This window comes from Heptranchias perlo, chromosome 44 (genome assembly GCF_035084215.1).
Source record: "Heptranchias perlo isolate sHepPer1 chromosome 44, sHepPer1.hap1, whole genome shotgun sequence".
Classification (NCBI taxonomy): Eukaryota; Metazoa; Chordata; class Chondrichthyes; order Hexanchiformes; family Hexanchidae; genus Heptranchias; species Heptranchias perlo.
This window is the reverse complement of record NC_090368.1, coordinates 4,112,727-4,133,365: the sequence shown is the minus strand read 5'-3', so window position 1 is coordinate 4,133,365 and position 20,639 is coordinate 4,112,727. Positions and strand designations below refer to the sequence as shown.

The 20,639-nt window shown below is 48.9% G+C and overlaps 1 protein-coding gene across 3 annotated transcripts in view; it reads right to left on the bottom strand.

Annotated features, from left to right (window-relative positions):
* LOC137306633 (protein GOLM2-like) overlaps positions 1-20,639 on the bottom strand; it is a 52,485-nt gene that overhangs the window by 18,257 nt on the left and 13,589 nt on the right. For 2 of the 3 annotated variants that reach the window (XM_067975949.1, XM_067975950.1), the window contains exons 2-3: positions 6,966-7,037; positions 5,404-5,645 (exon numbers count right to left, since the gene is read on the bottom strand). In XM_067975949.1, coding sequence (XP_067832050.1) covers positions 5,404-5,645; positions 6,966-7,037 — 314 coding nt within the window. Of the gene's footprint in view, positions 1-5,403; positions 5,915-6,965; positions 7,038-20,639 lie in introns of all 3 variants that reach the window. The other variant, XM_067975951.1, reaches the window with a different exon arrangement.

The window sequence follows — 20,639 nt, the reverse complement described above, 5'->3', positions numbered from 1 at the left end:
GAGCAGGAATCAGGCTGGTCTCAACCAGAATAGCAAGTGAGCTGTGAGAATTTTTAATATCATTCTTGGGATGTGGGCGTCACTGGCAAGGCTGGCATTTATTGCCCATCCCCTAGTTGCCCCTTGAGAAGGTGGTGGTGAGCCGCCTTCTTGAACCGCTGCAGTCCGTGTGGTGAATGTGCTTCCACAATGCTGTTAGGTCGGGAGCTCCAGGATCTTGACCCAGCGACGAAGAAGGGACGGCTGATATATATCCAATTCAGGACGGTTTGTGTGACTCGGAGAGGAACTTGGAGGTGATGGTGTTCCCAAGCACCTGCTGACCTTGTCCTTCTAGGTGGTGGAGATTGTGGGTTTGGGAAGCGCTGTCGAAGAAACGGTGGTGAGTTGCTGCAGTGCATCCTACATCCTGTGGATAGTACACACTGCAGCCACGGAGTGCTGGTGGTGGCGGGAGTGGGTGTTTAAGGTGGTGGATGGGCTGCCGATCGAATGAGTTGCTTTGTCATGATGTCGAGCTTGTTGTGTTGTCGGCGACACTGGCAAGGCCAGCGTTTATTGCCCATCCCTCATTGCCCTGAGGGCATTAACAGCCAACCTCCTACTGTGGGACTGGACTCACATGTAGGTCAGTTTTGGGTAGGGAGGGGGCTGGTTCCCTTCCCTGAAGAACATTAGTGAACCAGCTGGGTTTTTACAACAATCTGACAGCTTCATGGTCACTTTCTGGTACCAGCCCTCAAATTACCAGCCTTTGGGTTGCTAGTCCAGCACCATAACCACTAGCCCACCAATGGATCATTGGCCCCATCATTCCCGCCCACTGGTGCCCTAAAGGTTGACTGTAAAAGTACAAAGGTTTGGGTGGGGTGTACTGGACGGAGGCTATACCTCTTCAGGGAGAGGGGGAGGATTTAGAGTTGCAGGGGAAAGCCTCTGCAAGAGATTGTTGGGCCCGCTACGCTATTCAGTTCCCCTTTAATTGTGACCCCATTTCATGGAGTTATACTGTAGGTCTTATCTTGATGTGGAGATGCTGGTGATGGACTGGGGTTGACAAATGTAAGGAATCTTACAACACCAGGTTATAGTCCAACTGTTTTATTTGAAAATCACAAGCTTTCGGAGGCTTTCTCCTTCGTCAGGAGGAGGAAGACTCCGAAAGCTTGTGATTTTCAAATTAAACAGTTGGACTATAACCTGGTGTTGTAAGATTCCTTACATTGGTCTTATCTTGAGAAGAGCTGGTTGAAACCTGATTGTGACCTGTGAGTGCAATAGGCTCGACTTTCAGCTCGGTTGCTTTTAATTGTTTCTCCTCACTGAACCATGGTTCAGTTGGTCTCCCAGTAAATGAACGGACAGAACAATGGGGCAGCACACCGATTGACCATTGAATGATTTACTTCAGACAGGCGGTGGGGGAGGGGGAGTGGGGGAGTGGCGATATTTACAATGCAATCAAGCCAACCAGGATTCTGAATCAATATATGTTCCGGAGATGAAAGCTGAGCTGTGTTTATTGCCCATCCCTCCCTTGCTAGTGTGCCGATTGATTCTCTTTCTGACTGAGTGACTCTTCTGGGCCACTTCAGAGGCCAGTAAGAGTCAGTCACATCGTGAGGCCAAACTCCCATCCCTGAAGGGCGTTAGTGAAGGAATTGGGGCTTTAAGGGGTATGGTAGAATAGTGGTCGTGTTACTGAACTAGTAATCCAGATGTTGGTGCTATTAATCCAGTAGAAGGTGGGTTCCAATCCCATCCATGACTGTTGGAGAATTTTAATCCAATTTTAAAAATCTGGAAATGAAAAGCCGGGATCAGTAAAGGTGACCGTGAAGCTGTCAGATTGTCGTAAAAACCCAACTGATTCACTGATCTCCCTTTAGGGAAGGAAATCTGCCGTCCTTACCCGGTCTGGGGCCTATATGTGACTCCAGTCCCCACAGAAATGTGGTTGACTCTTAATTGCCCTATGAAGTGGCCCAACAAGCCCCTTGATTGTGTCACACTGTTACAGCGGTTCGAGAAGGCGGCTCACCACCACCTTCTCAGGGCAACCGGGGATGGGCAATAAACGCCGGCCTTGCCAGCGACGCCCACATCCCCAGAATGGATTTTTGAAAAACAAATTGTCACATTTATTGAATTCAGTTTTGCGATTTGCCCAGTGACCTTCACCCGCTAGAAAGTAAGGACTTGCATTTACATTAGCGCCTTTCGCCTCTCGAGTCAGGACTGAGAGGGGAGAAAATCCCTCTGTGAGGGGGAGGAGTAGAGTGGCCTGTGGGGGGAGGGATAGAACATCACTGTGGGGGAGGGGTAGAGGGTCACTGTGGGGGAGGGGTAGAGGGTCACTGTGGGGGAGGGGTAGAGGGTCACTATGGGGAGGGGTAGCCCGTCTCTGTGGGGGAGGGGTAGAGCGTCAGTGTGGGGGAGGGGTAGAGCGTCAGTGTGGGGGAGGGGGTAGACCGTCAGCGTGGGGGAGGGGTAGAGCGTCACAGTGGGGGAGGGGGTAGAGCGTCAGTGTGGGGGAGGGGTAGAGCGTCAGTGTGGGGGAGGGGTAGAGTGTCAGTGTGGGGGAGGGGTAGAGTGTCACTGTGGGGGAGGGGTAGAGCGTCACAGTGGGGGAAGGGTAGAGTGTCAGTGTGGGGGAGGGGTAGAGGGTCAGTGTGGGGGAGGGGTAGAGGGTCAGTGTGGGGGGAGGGGATAGAGGGTCAGTGTGGGGGAGGGGTAGAGGGTCAGTGTGGGGGAGGGGTAGAGGGTCAGTGTGGGGGGAGGGGGTAGAGGGTCAGTGTGGGGGAGGGGTAGAGGGTCAGTGTGGGGGAGGGGTAGAGGGTCAGTGTGGGGGGAGGGGGTAGAGGGTCAGTGTGGGGGAGGGGTAGAGGGTCAGTGTGGGGGAGGGGTATAGGGTCAGTGTGGGGGGAGGGGTAGAGGGTCAGTGTGGGGCAGGGGTAGAGGGTCAGTGTGGGGGGAGGGGGTAGAGGGTCAGTGTGGGGGAGGGGTAGAGGGTCAGTGTGGGGGAGGGGTAGAGGGTCAGTGTGGGGGAGGGGTAGAGGGTCAGTGTGGGGGAGGGGGTAGAGGGTCAGTGTGGGGGAGGGGTAGAGGGTCAGTGTGGGGGAGGGGGTAGAGGGTCAGTGTGGGGGAGGGGTAGAGGGTCAGTGTGGGGGAGGAAGTGACTTTTCAGATTGTTTTTAGTGAAGTTCTGTTGAATATGAATAAACAAAAATGTCACTTATATCTTTCCTATAATTATTTTTAACTTAAAAATTTCTTAATTGTGAAGTATAAAGTTAAATGATCCAGAATGCACCACTAACTCCCCCCTCCCTGAAACCAGTATCCCCTTGCTGGAGGGGGGGACGGGGATAACATTGTGCCCCTTTCTAGTAACTTGACGGAGCGGTCTGGGCAGCGAGTAGCGGCATGCTATTCTACCAAGTGTAGCATCGCAGTTCAGCCAATCTTGGCCTCATCCTGAGGTCCATTTTCCTGCTGGGAAGATCCAAGCAAAACAAAGATATAGGAAGTTTGGCCCAGTGGGTAAGTGTTGTACTGCTGGGTTAAAGAGTTTTATGCCCCTGCTTCAACTTTCTCTCTCTGAATGCCTTCCCACTCTATTCAGCTGCACTGGTGTTCTCAATTTTTAAAGAAAGTTACAGGTTTTAATGAATTTTCAACAGGGGGCTAAATCTGAATGTCTCTGTGTGAACCTCCTTTGGCTTACTGTGTTCACCTTTCTGCATGTCTGTGTTCTTATCTCTGTGCGCCTGTTTGTATGTGTCTCTCTGCCTGTCTTTCTCTCACTGTCTGTGTCGCTATATCTGTCTGTGTGTCTCCGTAACTCTGTCTCTATTCTCTCTGTCTGTCTCTATTGTTCTGATCTTCTATCTCTCTGCATTTATCTATCTCTCTCGCTCTATCCATTTGCATATCTCTCTCTTTGCCTCTCTATCCATCTTGCTTCTCTCTGACATTCTGTCTCTCTCTCGGTATTGCTCTGTGTCTCTCTATCCCTCTCTCTCTATATCTCCCTCTGTCTGACTTTCTGTCTCTCTCTCTCTATCTCTCTCTGACTTTCTGTCTCTCTCTCTCCAGCTCTCTCTGACTTTCTGTTTCTCTCTCTCTATCTGACTTTCTGTCTCTCTCTCCCTCTCTCTCTCTTTCTGACTTTGTATGTGTCTCCCTCTCTCTCTTCTCTCTATATCTCTGACTTTCTGTCTCTGTCTCTCTCTGACTTTGTGTGTGTGTCTCTCTCTCTATCTCTCTCTGACTTTCTGTCTCTCTCTCTATCTCCCTCTGACTTTCTGTCTCTCTCTCTATCTCTCTCTGACTTTGTGTGTGTCTCTCTCTCTATCTTCCTCTGACTTTCTGTCTCTCTCTCTCTATCTCCCTCTGACTTTCTGTCTCTCTCTCTCTATCTCTCTCTGACTTTGTGTGTGTGTGTCTCTCTCTCTATCTCTATCTCCCTCTAACATTCTCTCTCTCTCTCTCTATCTCCCTCTAACATTCTCTCTCTCTCTCTCTATCTCGCTCTGACTTTCTGTCTCTCTTCTTTGCATGTGAACCCTGTGCTGCCCCTCCCCCTGTTTAGGAGCAGGGTGCAAGAGATCCAGGCGGAGGAGAGATCCAGTTGCGGAATGAATATGGGTAGAAGAACTCGTTTTAAACCTGTTCAGCGCACAACCAGATTCAAAGTGAAAGTCCCTCTTTCATTCAGCACTTTTTGAATTGCTGGAATCTAGAACTGCAAGTCATGATTTTGTTTCTTTAATACCATTTTTTCCAGAATGGGTGATTAAAATTCAGACGTTCAGGCCCCTGATGGCCCGTGTCACACAGTGGTTAATGATTCAATCCAGGTCTGTGCTGTAAGCAGCAAGGTATTAAATATTTACATACATTTTTATTTATAAAAATAAATTCTTAAAAACACGGTGTCAGCCCCGGCTTAGTGGGTAACACTCTCGCCTCTGAGTCAGACGATCATGTGTTCAAGTCCCACCCTAGAGGCTCGAGCCCATAATTCAGGCTGAGACTCCCAGTGCCAGTACGGAGGGAGTGCTGCACTGTCGGAGGTGCCGTCTTTCGGATGAGACGTTAAACCAAGGCCCCTTCTGCCCCTCTCAGGTCGAGGTAAAAGATCCCACGGCCACTATTTCGAAGAAGAGCAGGGGGGAGTTCTCCCTGGTGTCCTGCGGCTGATATTTATCCCTCAACCAACACCTTAAAGAGATGAACTGGGCCATTTATCTCATTGCTGTTTGTGGGATCTTGCTGTGCGCAAATTGGCTGCCGCGTTTCCTACTTTACAACACTTTGAAAAAAGTACTTCATTGGCTTGTAAAGCACTTTGGGAGGTCCTGAGGTGGTGAAAGGCACTGTTTAAAAGCAAGTTCTTACCTTTTCTTCCACACAGCGCTGCAGCATCGAACTCTTGTTCTCCAGGTCGGCGTTGGCTTTAAGGAACTTGCCGTCGATGTCGCTGATGTAGCGCTTCTTGTCGTCGAGGGTCATGTGCAGCTCGGCCAGCTGGTTGTGCAGTTCCTCCTTCTCCCTTCTCAGCTTCCCCGCCACCTCCCTCGACTGCCCGGTCTCCTGCTTCAGCAAGTTGTTCTCCGACACCATCATCCATTGGTGCAGGCCTAGAATGGCCAGCAAAATCAGCAGGACCACCACAATGAAAACAGGGCTCTTGCCACCGCTCATCTTCGACATGCTTCCTTCCCTGCAGCGTGACCGGTTCTTTTGGCAACTTGACCGAGGCTCTTCAAAGCTTAATGCCAGATCTGGCTATTAATTTTTTTAGTTACTTGCTCTTAAAGGCACCTGTGGCTCTTCTTTACTCCTGGACCGGCGAAGCGGGCCTCAGCTCGATAATGAAATAACCTTCCACGGAATTCCTTTGCTCAGTCTGTTGACAGTGGAATGTGCCAACAATTGTAAGGGAAGCTGCTCCCACAGTAGGCTGGGTGTGGCCTACACAGAGGCTGTTTTGTTTTTTTTTTCCGAATTGTTTTTTTTTTAAAGATGATTTTTTTTTTCTAAAAAAAACTCGTGGCGTTCACCTTGGCCAGAGTTGGTTCAGTTCGCCCTTTAACCCCTGGGAGGAGTGGGCCAAAGGGCAGAACCGGGTGCCGCCAGCTTGAACGATCGCGGCTGACTGGGCAATTCGCCCCCTCCCCAATCCTGGCCAAAGTTCTCTCCCCGCTTCTCCTGACTCTTACTGGGTTTGGTTCTGTGGACACTGACACTAGCCACCCCCCTCACCCCAACCCCCATTCCAGTAACCTATGCTAAGTGATAGCTATGGTTCAGTCAGTAGCACACGTGACTCTAGAGTCATAGAAGGATATGGGTTCGAGTCCCACTGCAGAAAATTTGAACACAAGTACGCTGGTTCACCCCGCTCCTCCACAAACCTCCTTATTAAATGGGAAAAAAAAACGAGAGTCGAGGAAACTGTGTGAATGCCTCGAATTCTCATCCTCGTGTTTAAATTCCTGTATGGCTTCACCCCACCATCCTTATCTCTGTAACCTCCTCCAGCTCTATGCTCCTCTGATTCTGGCCCCTTGTGCATCCCCCGTCTGGGCCCTAAGATCTGGAATCCTCCTCCTTTAGGGCCCCTGCCTCTTTGACCCCAAGCTTTTGGTCACCTGCCCTGATACCTCCTTCTCTGGCTCGGTGTCAATTTTTTTTATTTTTTATCTGGTTACGCTCCTGTGAAGCGCCTTGGGACGTTTTCCTATGTTAAAGGCGCTACATGAATGCAAGTTGTTGCTGTAATGACAAAATGCCACCCCTCCCCCAGCAGATCTCTAAAGGATAACCTCTAAATACTAACTTATTCTAATTTTTTTTTCCAATTTGTTTGCATTTCCCAGGTTTTTTTTTTGCATTTACAGTTGCGGTTCTGTCCCTTTATTTAAAGTAAAATACAAACTTTATGTAAAATTACTGACCTTTAAACACTTTCTCCAATTCCTGTCCTGTAGCGTCTGCTACCCTCTGCTGGCCAAATGCGACTCTTGCAACTGAGAGTGAGGGGAAGATATAAAACTAGTTAGGACATACATAAATCATTCTAAAGCAAAAATAAACTAAATATTACATTTCAACAATTGGAAAGTTGAAGGGAAACATCTGGTTATGGTGAGACTATTTTTTTTCTCTGCTTTTTAATAAAATCATTTACCTCTCTCTCCTCCTTTAAGACGCTCCTTAAAACTTACCTCTTTGACCAAGCTTTTGGTCACCTGTCCCACTATCTCCTTATGTGGCTCGGGGTCAAATTTTGTTTGACAATGCTGCTGTGAAGCGCCTTGGGACGTTTTACTACATTTAAGGCGCTGTATAAAGGCAAGTTGCTGTTGTTGTCGTTGCCGCACTGGCCAAAACTCCAATCCCAGTCAACGGTGTCAGCCGTGGCTCAGTGGGTAGCACTCCAGCCCTCCCATCCAGGAGATAGCGGAGGAAGGTAGAGATTGTCTGCAGTGTTAGCCGTGGCTCAGTGGGTAGCAGAGTCAGTGGGTTCAAGTCCCCACTCCAGAGGCTAGAGCACAAAATCCAGGCTGACCCTCCCACCGCAGTACTGAGGGAGTGCTGCACTGTCGGAGGTGCCGTCTTTCAGATGAGACGTTAAACCGAGGCCCTATCTGCCCCTCTCAGGTAGCTGTAAAAGATCCCAGGGCACTATTGGGAGAAGAGCGGGGGAGTTCTCCCTGGTGTCCTGGCCAATATTTGTCCCTCAAGTGATATCACTAAAATAGGTAATCTGATCTTTATCTCATTGCTGTTTGTGGGATCTTGCTGTGCACAAATTGGCTGCCGCATTTCCCTACATTATAACAGTGACCGCACTTCAAAAAGTACTTCACTGGCTGTATAGCACTTCGGGACACCTGAGGCTGTGAAAGGCGCGAGATAAATGCAAGTTTTTTCTTTCATAAACTGTTGATTTTTGATGCAGATCACTGCTTAACTTTGTTACTTTTTGTTTTATACAGCTGAGAGGCCCGAGGCCCACAGTGCAGGGCACCAGCAAGTTTGGAAAGAGTAATAGAGGAGACAAGTCTTTCTTTTCTTTTTAACTGCTCAAAAGGCAGCTGTACTCAGCACTAAACCATCCCGGCAGTGCTGGGAGAATGCAGCACTGGGCAGCCGGGCCAGGGAGAGGGGGAAGGAATGATGGAAAGAGAGAGTGAGGGAGAAAGGAAGGGAGTGAGAGATAAAGGGAAGGAGTGAGGGAAATAGAGTGAGGGGAGACAGATAGATGGCGAGGGAGAAAAAGTGAGGGAGAAACGGAGGGAGTGAGGGATAAAGGGAAGGAGTGAGGGAAATAGAGTGAGGGGAGACAGATAGATGGCGAGGGAGAAAAAGTGAGGGAGAGAGTGAGGGAGAAAGAGAAAGCGAGGGAAAGAGAATGAATGGAGGAGAGGGAATTAAGGAAGGAGGGAATGAAGGAAAAAGAGGAAATGAAGGAAAAAGAGAGAAAATGGAGGAAAAGGAATGGAAATGAAGGAAAGAGAGAGGGAATAAAGGGAAAAAGAGGGAATGCAGGAAATAGAGATGGAATGACGTGTTTATTTAGCACCTTCTCAGATCTCAAAAGCAATGAATTAAAGTACGGCATCAAGGGATATGGGAGAGAGCGGGAATATGGTATTGAGATAGAGGATCAGCCATGATCATATTGAATGGCGGAGCAGGCTTGAAGGGACGAATGGCCTACTCCTGCTCCTATTTTCTATGTTTCTACGTTTGCGGTGACTGCTGTTGAATAGGAAAACGCAACAGCAATTTTGTACCTAGCAAGATCCCACAAACACCAATGAGAAGAATGACCAGTTAATCTGCTTTTTGTTGATGTTGGTTGAGGTAGAATGTTACACACCAGGAGAACACCTTACTGTGCTTCCAATAGTGCTGGGGAATCTTTTAACGCACACCAGAACAGGGCCTCGGTGTAACGTCTCAGCTGAAGGACAGTGCCTCTGATAGTGCAGCCTCAGTACTGCACTGAAGCGTCAACCTAGATTAAGTCCTGGAGTGGGGTTTGAACCCACAACTGTCTGGCACAGAGGCTAGAGAGCTACCGACTGAGCAGATGGAACGAGAGAGATTAAAAGATCATGAAGCTGTTAGACCCCTCCCCTCTAAGGTACACCAGAGCAGCCGCTTTCTGCAATAAAAATAGTCATTTTTGGCTAACCATTGTGCGTTCCCAGATGTAAATTAATCTCAAGGGCACTGTTTGTTTTAACTGAAAAAAAACAACGCCTCTCCATCCAACAGGTTCAGCCACATCCATACCTGGCATAACAGGCCACACACGAGTCAGAAAAAGGCAGGGAGATCTGGAGAGATAGCGAGAGAGAGAGGTAATATTCTGGCATGGGTGGAGGATTGGTTATCTAACAGGAAGCAGAGAGTTGGGATAAATGGTTCATTCTCGGACTGGCAACCAGTAGCCAGTGGTGTTCTGCAGGGGTCGGTGCTGGGTCCCCAACTCTTTACAATCTATATTAACGATTTGGAGGAGGGGACCAAGTGTAATATATCAAAGTTTGCAGATGATACAAAGATGGGAGGGAAAGTGGAGAGTGAGGAGGACATAAAAAACCTACAAGGGGATATAGACAGGCTGGGTGAGTGGGCGGAGATTTGGCAGATGCAATACAATGTTGGAAAATGTGAGGTTATGCACTTTGGCAGGAAAAATCGGAGAGCAAGTTATTATCTCAATGGCGAGAAACTGGAAAGTACTGCAGTACAAAGGGATCTGGGGGTCCTAGTGCAAGAAAATCAAAAAGTTAGTATGCAGGTGCAGCAGGTGATCAAGAAGGCCAACGGAATGTTGGCTTTTATTACTAGGGGGATAGAATATAAAAACAGGGAGGTATTGCTGCAGTTATATAAGGTATTAGTGAGACCGCACCTGGAATACTGCATACAGTTTTGGTGTCCATACGTAAGAAAAGACATACTTGCTCTCGAGGCAGTACAAAGAAGGTTCACTCGGTTAATTCCGGGGATGAGGGGGCGGACATATGAGGAGAGGTTGAGTAGATTGGGACTCTACTCATTGGAGTTCAGAAGAATGAGAGGCGATCTTATTGAAACATATAAGATTGTGAAGGGGCTTGATCGGGTGGATGCGGTAAGGATGTTCCCAAGGATGGGTGAAACTAGAACAAGGGGGCATAATCTTAGAATAAGGGGCTGCTCTTTCAAAACTGAGATGAGGAGAAACTTCTTCACTCAGAGGGTGGTAGGTCTGTGGAATTTGCTGCCCCAGGAAGCTGTGGAAGCGACATCATTAAATAAATTTAAAACAGAAATAGACAGTTTCCTAGAAGTAAAGGGAATTAGGGGTTACAGGGAGCGGGCAGGAAATTGGACATGAATTTAGATTTGAGGTTAGGACCAGATCAGCCATGGTCTTATTGAATGGCGGAGCAGGCTCGAGGGGCCGATTGGCCTACTCCTGCTCCTATTTCTTCTGTTCTTAGAGAGAGAGACAGAGTGAGAATGAGAGATAGAGGCCTGGAATTTAATGCAGAGGCGAGTTCCGAGCTGGGGCGAGGGGTGAAGTTGCGTGCGCAAAACCTGGAAGAGAATTTAGCGGGTCGGAATGTACGATTTTAACAAGGCTGCCTAATTAGAATTTTATTTCCAGGTCTTGTGTCTCCCAGTTGTGAGGCGCGATGCGCACCCCCATGTTGCAATCAAAACTCCACTATTTAAAGGGCCAATGCAAAAATGTAACTTGGAAGTTTTGAAGTTTTGGAAGGAGATGGTGAGAGTTATTGAAGGTGGATTCAGGACGAGCAAGGGCAGCACCCAGATTTAATGATGCTTCCCTTGAGTTATTGATAGGGGCAGTCCAGAGCAGGAGGGCAATAATTTAGCCGAGCAACAAGAGGAAGAAACTCTCTTACTTTCAGCAAGAAGGCGTGGTTGGAGGTGGCTGACTCCCCAAAGCCTTTCCACCATCTACGAGGCACAAGTCAGGAGTGTGATGGAATACTCTCCACTTGCCTGGATGAGTGCAGCTCCAACAACACTCAAGAAGCTCGACACCATACAGGACAAAGCAGCCCGCTTGATTGGCACCCCATCCACCACCCTAAACATTCACTCCCTTCACCACCAGCGCACCGTGGCTGCAGTGTGTACCATCCACAGGATGCACTGCAGCAACTCGCCAAGGCTTCTTCGACAGCACCTCCCAAACCCGCGACCTCTACCACTTAGAAGGACAAGCAGGCACATGGGAACAACACCACCTGCACGTTCCCCTCCAAGTCACACACCATCCCGACTTGGAAATATATCGCCGATTCTTCATCGTCGCTGGGTCACAATCCTGGAACTCCCTACCCAACAGCACTGTGGGGGAACCTTCACCACACGGACTGCAGCGGTTCAAGAAGGCGGCTCACCACCACCTTCTCAAGGGCAATTAGGGATGGGCAATAAATGCCGGCCTCGCCAGCGACGCCCACATCCCATGAACGAATGAAAAAAAGGAGAGGTGAGCAGCAGGAGCATTGTATCCCGTTCTTAGATACAGTGCAGGAAATGGTTTAATCATAATATGTTAAAGCACAGAAGGAGGCCATTCGGCTCATCGTGCCTGTGCCAGCTCTTTGAAAGAGCTATTCAATTAGACCCACTCCCCTACTCTAATTTCCTTTTGAAAGTTATTATTGGATCTGCTTCCACCACCCTTTCAGGCAGTGCATTCCAGGTCATAACAACTCGCCGCGTAAAAAAATGTTTCCTCATGTCGCCTCTGGTTCTTTTATCAGTCACTTCAAATCAGTGTCCTCTGGTTACCGACCCTTCTGCCACTGGAAACAGTGTCTCCTTATTTACTCTATCAAAACTGTTCATAATTTTGAACACCTCCATTAAATCTCCTCTTAACCTTCTCTGCTCTAAGGAGAACAATCCCAGCTTCTCCAGACTTTCCACATAACTGAAGTCCCTCATCCCCAGGACCATTCTAGTAAATCTCCTCTGCGCCCTCTCCAAGGGCTTGACATCCTTCCTAAAGTGCGGTGCCTAGAATTGAACACAATGCTCCAGTTGGGGTCTAACAAAGGTTTAGCATAATTTCCTTGCTTTTGTACTCTATGCCTCTATTAATAAAGCCCAGGATCCCATATACTTTTTTAAGAGCCTTCTCAACTTGTCCTGCCATCTTCAAAGATTTGTGTACCTAATTGGGTCAGGAAATGTGTGTACAGTTGCTGATTCACGTACATCCTGTGGTGTACAACGACCCTCCTTTCATTCTGTCCTGCCAAGCGTGCTCCACCATATCATTCCTCGCACCCATTTAAGTTTCAAGAGCTTCATCATTCACTTTTTATGCACTTCCTCACCTCCCCATTTGTCCATCTACCACTGCCACTCACCCCGATCCTTAGGCAATATGACGCATCCGTCTGATAGTCACCCTCACCGAATGCACTGCATCCATCGGGTGAACACTCACTCATAGGTCTGTTCTTTCGCCCCTTGTAGAAGAGTGCGCAAAACGCAAGGGAGAGGGAGAGGACTGGAAGTGGCCCACTACAAATAGTCCAGCTGACAGATGCAGAGGAGGAGGCCATGGAGACAAGTGGCACCTCTGCGTCTCTGATAGGCGGAGATGGAGAGACTGGGAACTCGCAGATGTCTGGTGACAGAATTAAAAAGAACTCTGACACACAGATTGACTTTATTTCATAAATCACTGAACTATGAGAAGCTTGAGTATGCTGATTGTTACATTGCCAGGACTAATTCATAACCATTTCTTCTGTCTTGCAGGACCTTCACGCGTTGAGCAACAGTCAGCGGACCTGCCTGACGACGATTCCTCAGAGGAGCTCATTCCTTCTGAGGGCGCACCGTCACAGGTACAGACATGCACCAGCGCAAATACTCGCACTTCGATGGGTCCAGTTAGACAGTTAGTTGGGTTTTCACCTGGTGATTCACAATTCACAAGTGAGCACGAGCAGACACTGGTAGCAGGGACAGCTGTGGAGAGTCCGCACTCCTCTACAAGCTCTGCTCAGCGGGACAAAGATTTAATTGTTTCCAGTCTGACAAACTAACTGAAAGCTTCGAGCTACGAGGTCATCCCTGGCATCCCGAACAGCAATGTACATGGCTGGTCTGGCAATGGGTGGCCCATCTTCGTATTACTCCTCGTCCTCCTCCTCTACTTCAATGGTCTCGTCATCAGAAGATGATTGACGAGCGCCTTGGTCGTCTTCCACCTCTAATCCTCACTGCTGCACAATGTTGTGCAGGACGCAGCACACCATTATGATTCTGGAGACCCTCGCTGGCGAGTACTGAAGGGCGCCTCCAGACCTGTCCAGGCACCTGAAGCGTATCTTCAACCCGCTGACGGCTTGCTCGCTGACACACCTGGTGGTCATGTGGCTCTTGTTGTAGCACTCTTGCGCTTCTTTGGTGGGGTTCCTCACAGGTATCATGAGCCAAGTTTGAAGGGGGTATCCCTTACCTCCTACGAGCCAGCCCTTAAGTCTGTCTCCTGGTAGGAAGAGATCTGAAATGTTGGACTGCCGCAGAATAAAAGCATCATGGTAGCTCCAAGGGAATCTGGCGCACACCTGCGTGAACCTCCTCTTGTGCTTGCACACCAGTTGTTCATTGATGGAATGAAATCCCTTGCGGTTGACGAATATTCCGGCTTGACCTGGTGGTCCTCGGATTGCACGTGTTTGTAATCAGTGGCACCCCGCACCCGTGGGAAGACGGCCAGGGGCGCAAATCCGACAGCCCGCTCATTCTGGTTACTGTCGTCGCCGTGGGAAGTTGACAGTGCCCTGGAAAACAACCCATCCGTCACCTGCCTTATACATTTATGTGCAGCCGACTGAGAGGCCCTCAAAATGAGTCCAGTGGTGCCCTAGAAGGAGCCAGAAGCAAAGAAATTGAGGGCAGTTTGGGTGACTTTGACAGCGATGGGCAATGCGTGGCCACCAGGTCCAACAGGGAGCAGCTCTTCTCCTGCGACCACCTGCCCTGTCAATCTGAGCCTGCCGAGGCACTGCTCCTCAGATAGGTCCAGGAAGCTGACCCTCTATCCGTACACCCTGTTATGTGGGTAATGCCTCATGCGACCTCGGCCCCTCTGTCGCTCTCCGCTCAACGACAACAACAACAACTTGCATTTATATAGCGCCTTTAATGTAGTAAAACATCAAAGTCCCAAGGCGCTTCACTGTTGCGATTATCAAACTAAATTTGATACTGAGCCACGTAAGGATATCTCCTTAGGACAGGTGACCAAAAGCTTGGTCAAAGAGTTAGGTTTTAAGGAGCGTCTTAGAGGAGGAGAGAGAGGCGGAGAGGTTTAGGAAGGGAATTCCAGAGCTTAGGGCCTAGGCAGCTGAAGGCACGGCCGCCAATGGTGGAGCGAAGGAAATCGGGGATGCGCGAGAGGCCAGAATTGGAGGAGCGCAGAGATCTCGGGGGGTTGTAGGGCTGGAGGAGGTTACAGAGTCAGGGAGGGGTGAGGCCATGGAGGGATTTGAAAACAAGGATGAGAATTTAAAAATCGAGGCGATCCCGGACCTCTCTGCTGTTCTCCTCTCTTTTGTGCACCTGCAGCACCCACCACAGCATGACCTTGCTGCCGTGGATGGTGATTGTCTTCCTCGTCTGAATTCCAATCGAAATCGCACCCATGGCGCTCCCTCCCCCACTCCCATCCTGATTTTGTCCATTTGAAAGCCTCCGAACTTCTGCAACCAGTGTCTCACCACAAGGACCACAGCAAAATGTCTGCCGAAGGGAACTGAGAAAGCAGCTGTAAGCACTGAGCCTTTATTCATTCTCGCCTCCGTTTCACTGACGAGTTTCCCGAGCCCCGGGAAATCCGTGCTGGGGGAGTTAGTTTTAAATTCATGTTAAAATCTCTTCAAATGAGCCTCATTAGCATGTGATAATAAGTGCCCCTGCTCCAGCGAGCAGGTTACTCACACGCACCCAGTCGCGCCTCCGTCAAAACAGGAAGGTGGGTTGGGGTCTGGTTTGAGAATTTTGACAATTTTCTTTCCCACCCTCCCCCAACCCACCCGTCCTTGGGGGTTAAAATTCCACCCCCCCCTCCCCCCGAGAATCAGAGAGAGGGAGAGACGCAGACAGAATGAGCGATAGTCAGAAGGAGAGTCAGTGAGAATGAGATAGAGAAAGCGAGGGGCGGTGTGAGAATGAGATGGAGAAAAAGAGGGAAAAAGACAGTGAGTATTTTCTGCGTTCAAAGCGCTATAGAAACACAAGATGTTGTAAACAATGACCATATTTGAATCGCTGCCCGTCAGTGAGGTTTTTTTGTTCCACTTTAACATTTGCAAAGACCATAGGATCAAACTGCACAGAAGGAGGCCATTCGGCCCATCCTGCCTGTGTCGGCCCTTTGAAAGAGCTATCCCATTAGTCCCACTCCCCCTTGCTCTTTCCCCGTAGCCCTGCAAATTTTTCCTTTTTAAGTATTTATCCAATTCCCTTTTGAAAGTTACTATTGAATCTGCTCCCACCGCCCTTTCAGGCAGCGAATTCCAGATCATACCTCGCTGCGTAAAAAAAATGTCTCATCTCCCCTCTGGTTCTTTTGCCTATTATCTTAAATCTGTGTCCTGTGGAAACAGTTTCTCTTTATTTACTCTATCAAAACCGGTCATAATTTTGAACACCTCTCTTAAATCTTCCCCTTAACCTTCTCTGCTCCAAGGAGAACAACCCCAGTTTCTCCCGTCTCTCCACATAACTGAAGTCCCTGGCACCATTTTGGTAAATCTCCTCTGCCCCCTCTCCAAAGCCTTGACATCCTAAGTGTGGTGCCCAGAACACAGCTGAGACCTAACCTTCTCTGCTCTCAGGAGAAGAATCTCAGCTTGTCGAGTCTCTCCACATAACCGAAGTCCCTGATGTTTTAACTGAAAAGGACAGTGTCTGCCCTTCACGCTCCTGCGCTGATGGTTATAGTTAATGATTAGCTCGAGGGACGCACTGCTTGACCTTGGGATGGCCGGGGCTGGGGAGAGGCCAAATGGGCCTGTAGGGCGGGCCTGTTGCTGTGAACTGACTAAAGGTATTGACAGTGTGCGGTGGGGCGGAGCGGGAGTGCGAGCGGAGACCCTTCCAATGCGAGCCAGGACTGTCCGTCCCCATCATCGTCATGCCAACACCTCCTCTCCCGCCGGCAGTGTGCTAATTGCTGAATAGGAATAGTGGGCCATCTTTAAACAGGGAGGGAGGGCGGACAATATTCCAAGGTTATCCGGTCTTTCATTCCATCGATTTCTTTAATGTGACTGGACCTTCTGTGCGGTGGTGGGAGGAGGGAGGGGGGTGCTGCCAGCTCCAAGCTGTTTCCTTTCAGTCAAAGTTACAGCACCCTCCCCTCCTCCTCCTATAAGCAGACTATCCAACTTACATCATGATAGTTTACTGGAGCACTAAAGAAAGAAGGACTTGCATTTATATGGCCCTAGCTAGTCCTGATCCTGTTTCTTTAGTTTCTCTTCTATCTCCCCCCTCCCCCCATGCCTTCTCCGAACTCATCTTGTCCCCGAGACCAGCCTCCTGCTCCCTCGACCCCGTGTGGGAAAGTGGGATTAGGCTGGGTGGCTCGTTTCTCAGCCGGTGCGGACACGATGGGCCGAATGGCCTCCTTCTGTGCTGTAAATTTTCTATGATTCTATGTTTCCCACCAAATTGCTGACCACCCAACATCCGTTCCTGGCCCCCATGCTATCTGATGTCGTAAAGGGTTTCCTCTCCTCAGGTATCGGCCCCCCCCACTCTTTTAAAACCCACCCTCGACCCTGCTGGCCTTGCAAACTACCGCCCCATCTCCAACCTCCCTTCCTTTACAGACTCCATGAACATGTTGTCGCCTCCCAAATCCGTGCCCATCTTCCCCCTCAATTCCATGTTTGCAGTCAGGTTTCCGTCCCTTTATATGTGGCTCCCGTGTGTGTATAATTTTACTTTGAAATTGGCCCTGTGGGGGTTCCCACAGTTAGTTGATAAAGATCATAGATTTTTTTTAATAGGTAAGATGGCAATGGAGTTGGGAGAGAAAGAGAGACTGAAAATTTGCTCCATGGTGCCACTTAGTGTCCAGAGACTGCAACTACACCGTGACGGTTGAAATGGAAAAATTGACTGGGAGTTGTTGACATAGCAATTTGCAATGGTAAATGTCGACATGCAGGCGTGACCAAAAATTGAGACAACAGGAAATGCATGCTCTATGCAAGATTTTTGAATATGCAGATGTATTATTTTTTCTCCAGCAATCTTTTCTCCTTTTCACAAGAGTTGTGAATCTTTGGAATTCTCTACCCCAGTGGGCTATGGATGCTCAGTCGTTGAGTATGTTCAAGGCTGAGATCGATAGATTTTTGGACTCTAGGGGAATCAAGGGATATGGGGATCGGGCGAGAAACAGGAGTTGAGGTCGAAGATCAGCCATGATCTGATTGAATGGCAGAGCAGGCTCGAGGGGCCGTATGGCCTTCTCCTGCTCTGTTTTAATATACTCCTCTGTTAAGGACGCTGAGGGTATGATTTCACAAGCGCTGTACACCCTCCCATACCTCGCCCAAATGGCCACTCTCCACGCGTGAGCCTGGACAGTGAGTGGGCAGCAGGCTATTCAACTCTGGAGGAGAGCCTGATCTTGTCCTCATTCAGCCACCTGTATAACTGCCGGAGTGGAAAGCCTGGAAATTGGCTGGGGTTCCTGCTCACGGCTGATTCCCCCCCCCCCCCCCCCCTTGCTCCCTAGCCCAGGGGCTCAGAGGCCAAAAGCAGCATCATCACTGTTCAGATGAGCTAACAGCACAGACCGGGAAGGGGGTGGGGGGGAATCAAACCTGGGATCTTCCTGACCTGTATGACTCAGTACCACAGTGAGTGGTTCAGTCGGAGGGTGGGGAGGGGTGTCAGCTATCCCGCCCGTTTCACACACCCTGTAATGTCACACTTTTAAAATCTCTGCCACCTGGGGCTTCAGCACACACTTTCCCTCTCCTAGAAATCCCTGGAGATTCCCGGTTTTCCTTCATGCATTTGTGCACAGCTGTCCTGTAATAGATTGGAATTCTGCACAGGTACTGTGTTAAAATTCCAGATGTTCTCTTCCCTGATCTTGAGCAAAAAGCAAAAAGAAAGACTCGCAATTATAGAATGCCTTTCATGATCTCAGGACCTCCCAAAGTGCTTTACAGTCAATCAAGTACTTTTTGAAGTGTAGACATTGTTGTAATGTAGAAAACGCGGCAGCCAATTTGCGCACAGCAAGGTCCCACAAACAGCAATGTGATAATGACCCAGATCATCTGTTTTAGTGATGTTGGTTGAGGGATAAACATTGGCCAGGACACCGGGAACAACTTCCCTGCTCTTCTTTGAAATCGTGGCCGTGGGATCTTTTACATCCACCTGAGAGGGGTAGACGGGGTCTCGGTTTAACGTCTCATCCAAAAGACGGCACCTCCGACAGTGCAGCTCTCCCTCAGTACTGGCGCTGGGAGTGTCGGCCTGGATAATGTGCTCAAGTCTCTGGAGTGGGGCTTGAAACCACGACTTTCTGACTCAGAGGAGTGCATCAGTTAAAACCTTTGTGGAATTTGAAACCAGATTGATGCCTGCTGCTGTTTCACATTAAGTTTCCTTAGTTAAAGGTGCTAGTAATGGATTAACCTCCTCCCCGCCCAATCCCTGTCCATTGCTAGCTCCAGGCAAGCAAGCCCATCGATCCGATAGATTTTCTGAAACCAGAGCATTACAAACTGAGGGCAGGGGTAATCAATAGACTTAATTACACTGAACTCACACACACACACACACACACACACACTCGTGATGCTCTGACCTGACTATAAACTGCAATGGGGGTATATAAAAAGGGCAGGAGGATCCCAGGCAAGGAGGCAGGACAGACCCCAAGGCCTCCATGTCGGGTCCCGGCAGCTCCCTCGATCATGCAAGGCACTCGAGAGGACTCACACCGACCGAAGAACCTTCATCTGACAGGTTTTACTTTCCGTTTGAAAGTGTTTGTAATTGCTATTTGATTTTAAAATGGTGAATCTCACCAGCAGAACCTGTTATAAATATTGGACTTGTAGACAAAAAAAAATGCAAACTTGCATTTATATAGCACCTATCACATCTTCAGGATAGTGTGCTGATTGGGAGAGATTGAGGGGTTATAGTGTATGTTAAATGGAACAGGGTGTGATCAGGGGAGATACCAAGGGGTTATAGTGTGTGTTAATTGGGACTGTGGGACAGGGTGTGATTAGGAGAGAGAGATAGAGATTGAGGGGTTACAGTGAGTGTAATTGGGACTGTGGGACAGGGTGTGATCAGGAGAGAGATCGATGGGTTATATTGTGTGTTAAATTTAACAGGGTGTAATCAGGGGAGAGAGCAAAGGGGTTATATTGCGTGGTAAATGGGACAGTAGAATAGCATGCTGATCAAGAGAGATTGAGGGGTTAATGTGTTGAATGGGACAGTGGGACAGTGTGCTGACAGGAGAGATATCCAAGGGTTGTAGTGTGTGTTGTCAACGGGACAGTGTGCTGACCAGGAGAGAGAGGGAGGTGTTACTGTGGGTTAATCTATGAAATCAGTAGCACAATGCTGAGGTGCAGTAAGGATGTTAGTAAGGTACTGGGTTCTGTTAGCCGAGGGATAGACCACAAATGCAGACGTTGGATTACTGCTGTATACTGTACTGATCAGACCCATTTAGAGAACGGTGTGAAGCCCCGTCCGTTCAATCATAGGGAGCGTCGTACTGTGAACACCAGACTTATTACACAGCGAGTTGTTGTGATCTGGAATGCGCTGCCTAAAAGGGCGGTGGAAGCAGATTCAATCATAACTTTCAAAAGGGAATTGGATAAATACTTGAAAAGGAAAAAATTTGCAGGGCTATGGGGAAAGAGCAGCGAGGAGTGGGACTAATTGGTCAGCTTTTTCAAAGAGTCGGCACAGGCAGGATGGGCCGAATGGCCTCCTTCTGGGTATCAGATTCTGGGTATCAGATTCTGGGTATCAGATTCTGGGTATCAGAAACTTTAAGTTCTGAAGAAAGGTTTAGGAAGTTGGGTTTATTTATTCTTTTTTGGAGAAGAGAAATCTTTCAGTTGATGTTAAGGGTCTCACTTGGTGTTGGCCACAGAAGGTCAGGGCGGAGTGAGTTCCCCTCAGTGAATCAGCGATGCTGTGGGTATAGGAACGGGTATCTGGAGCCTATTTGACCTATATATTCTTGAGTCACCTCTCCAGGATTTTCTGAAGTAGCCTATGGACACTCACTCTGGGACCTCACTGATCTCTGGACCCTTATCGCTCAGGATCTTGTTAATTTCCGATCTCCTTCGCTCCGGACCCCACAACTCCCTCCCTCCCCACTTCTTGCTCTGGACCTTGCAGATCATCAAACTCGCTCGCTCTGCCTGACTCTGTTTGATATGTTTGATATTGGGTTGTTTTTTTGAAAAGCAACTACATATCAGACATATTCCTCCAGCGCCTGGCCCGTTCTACAGGAGATGGACCATCATCTGTGCGACTGTAAT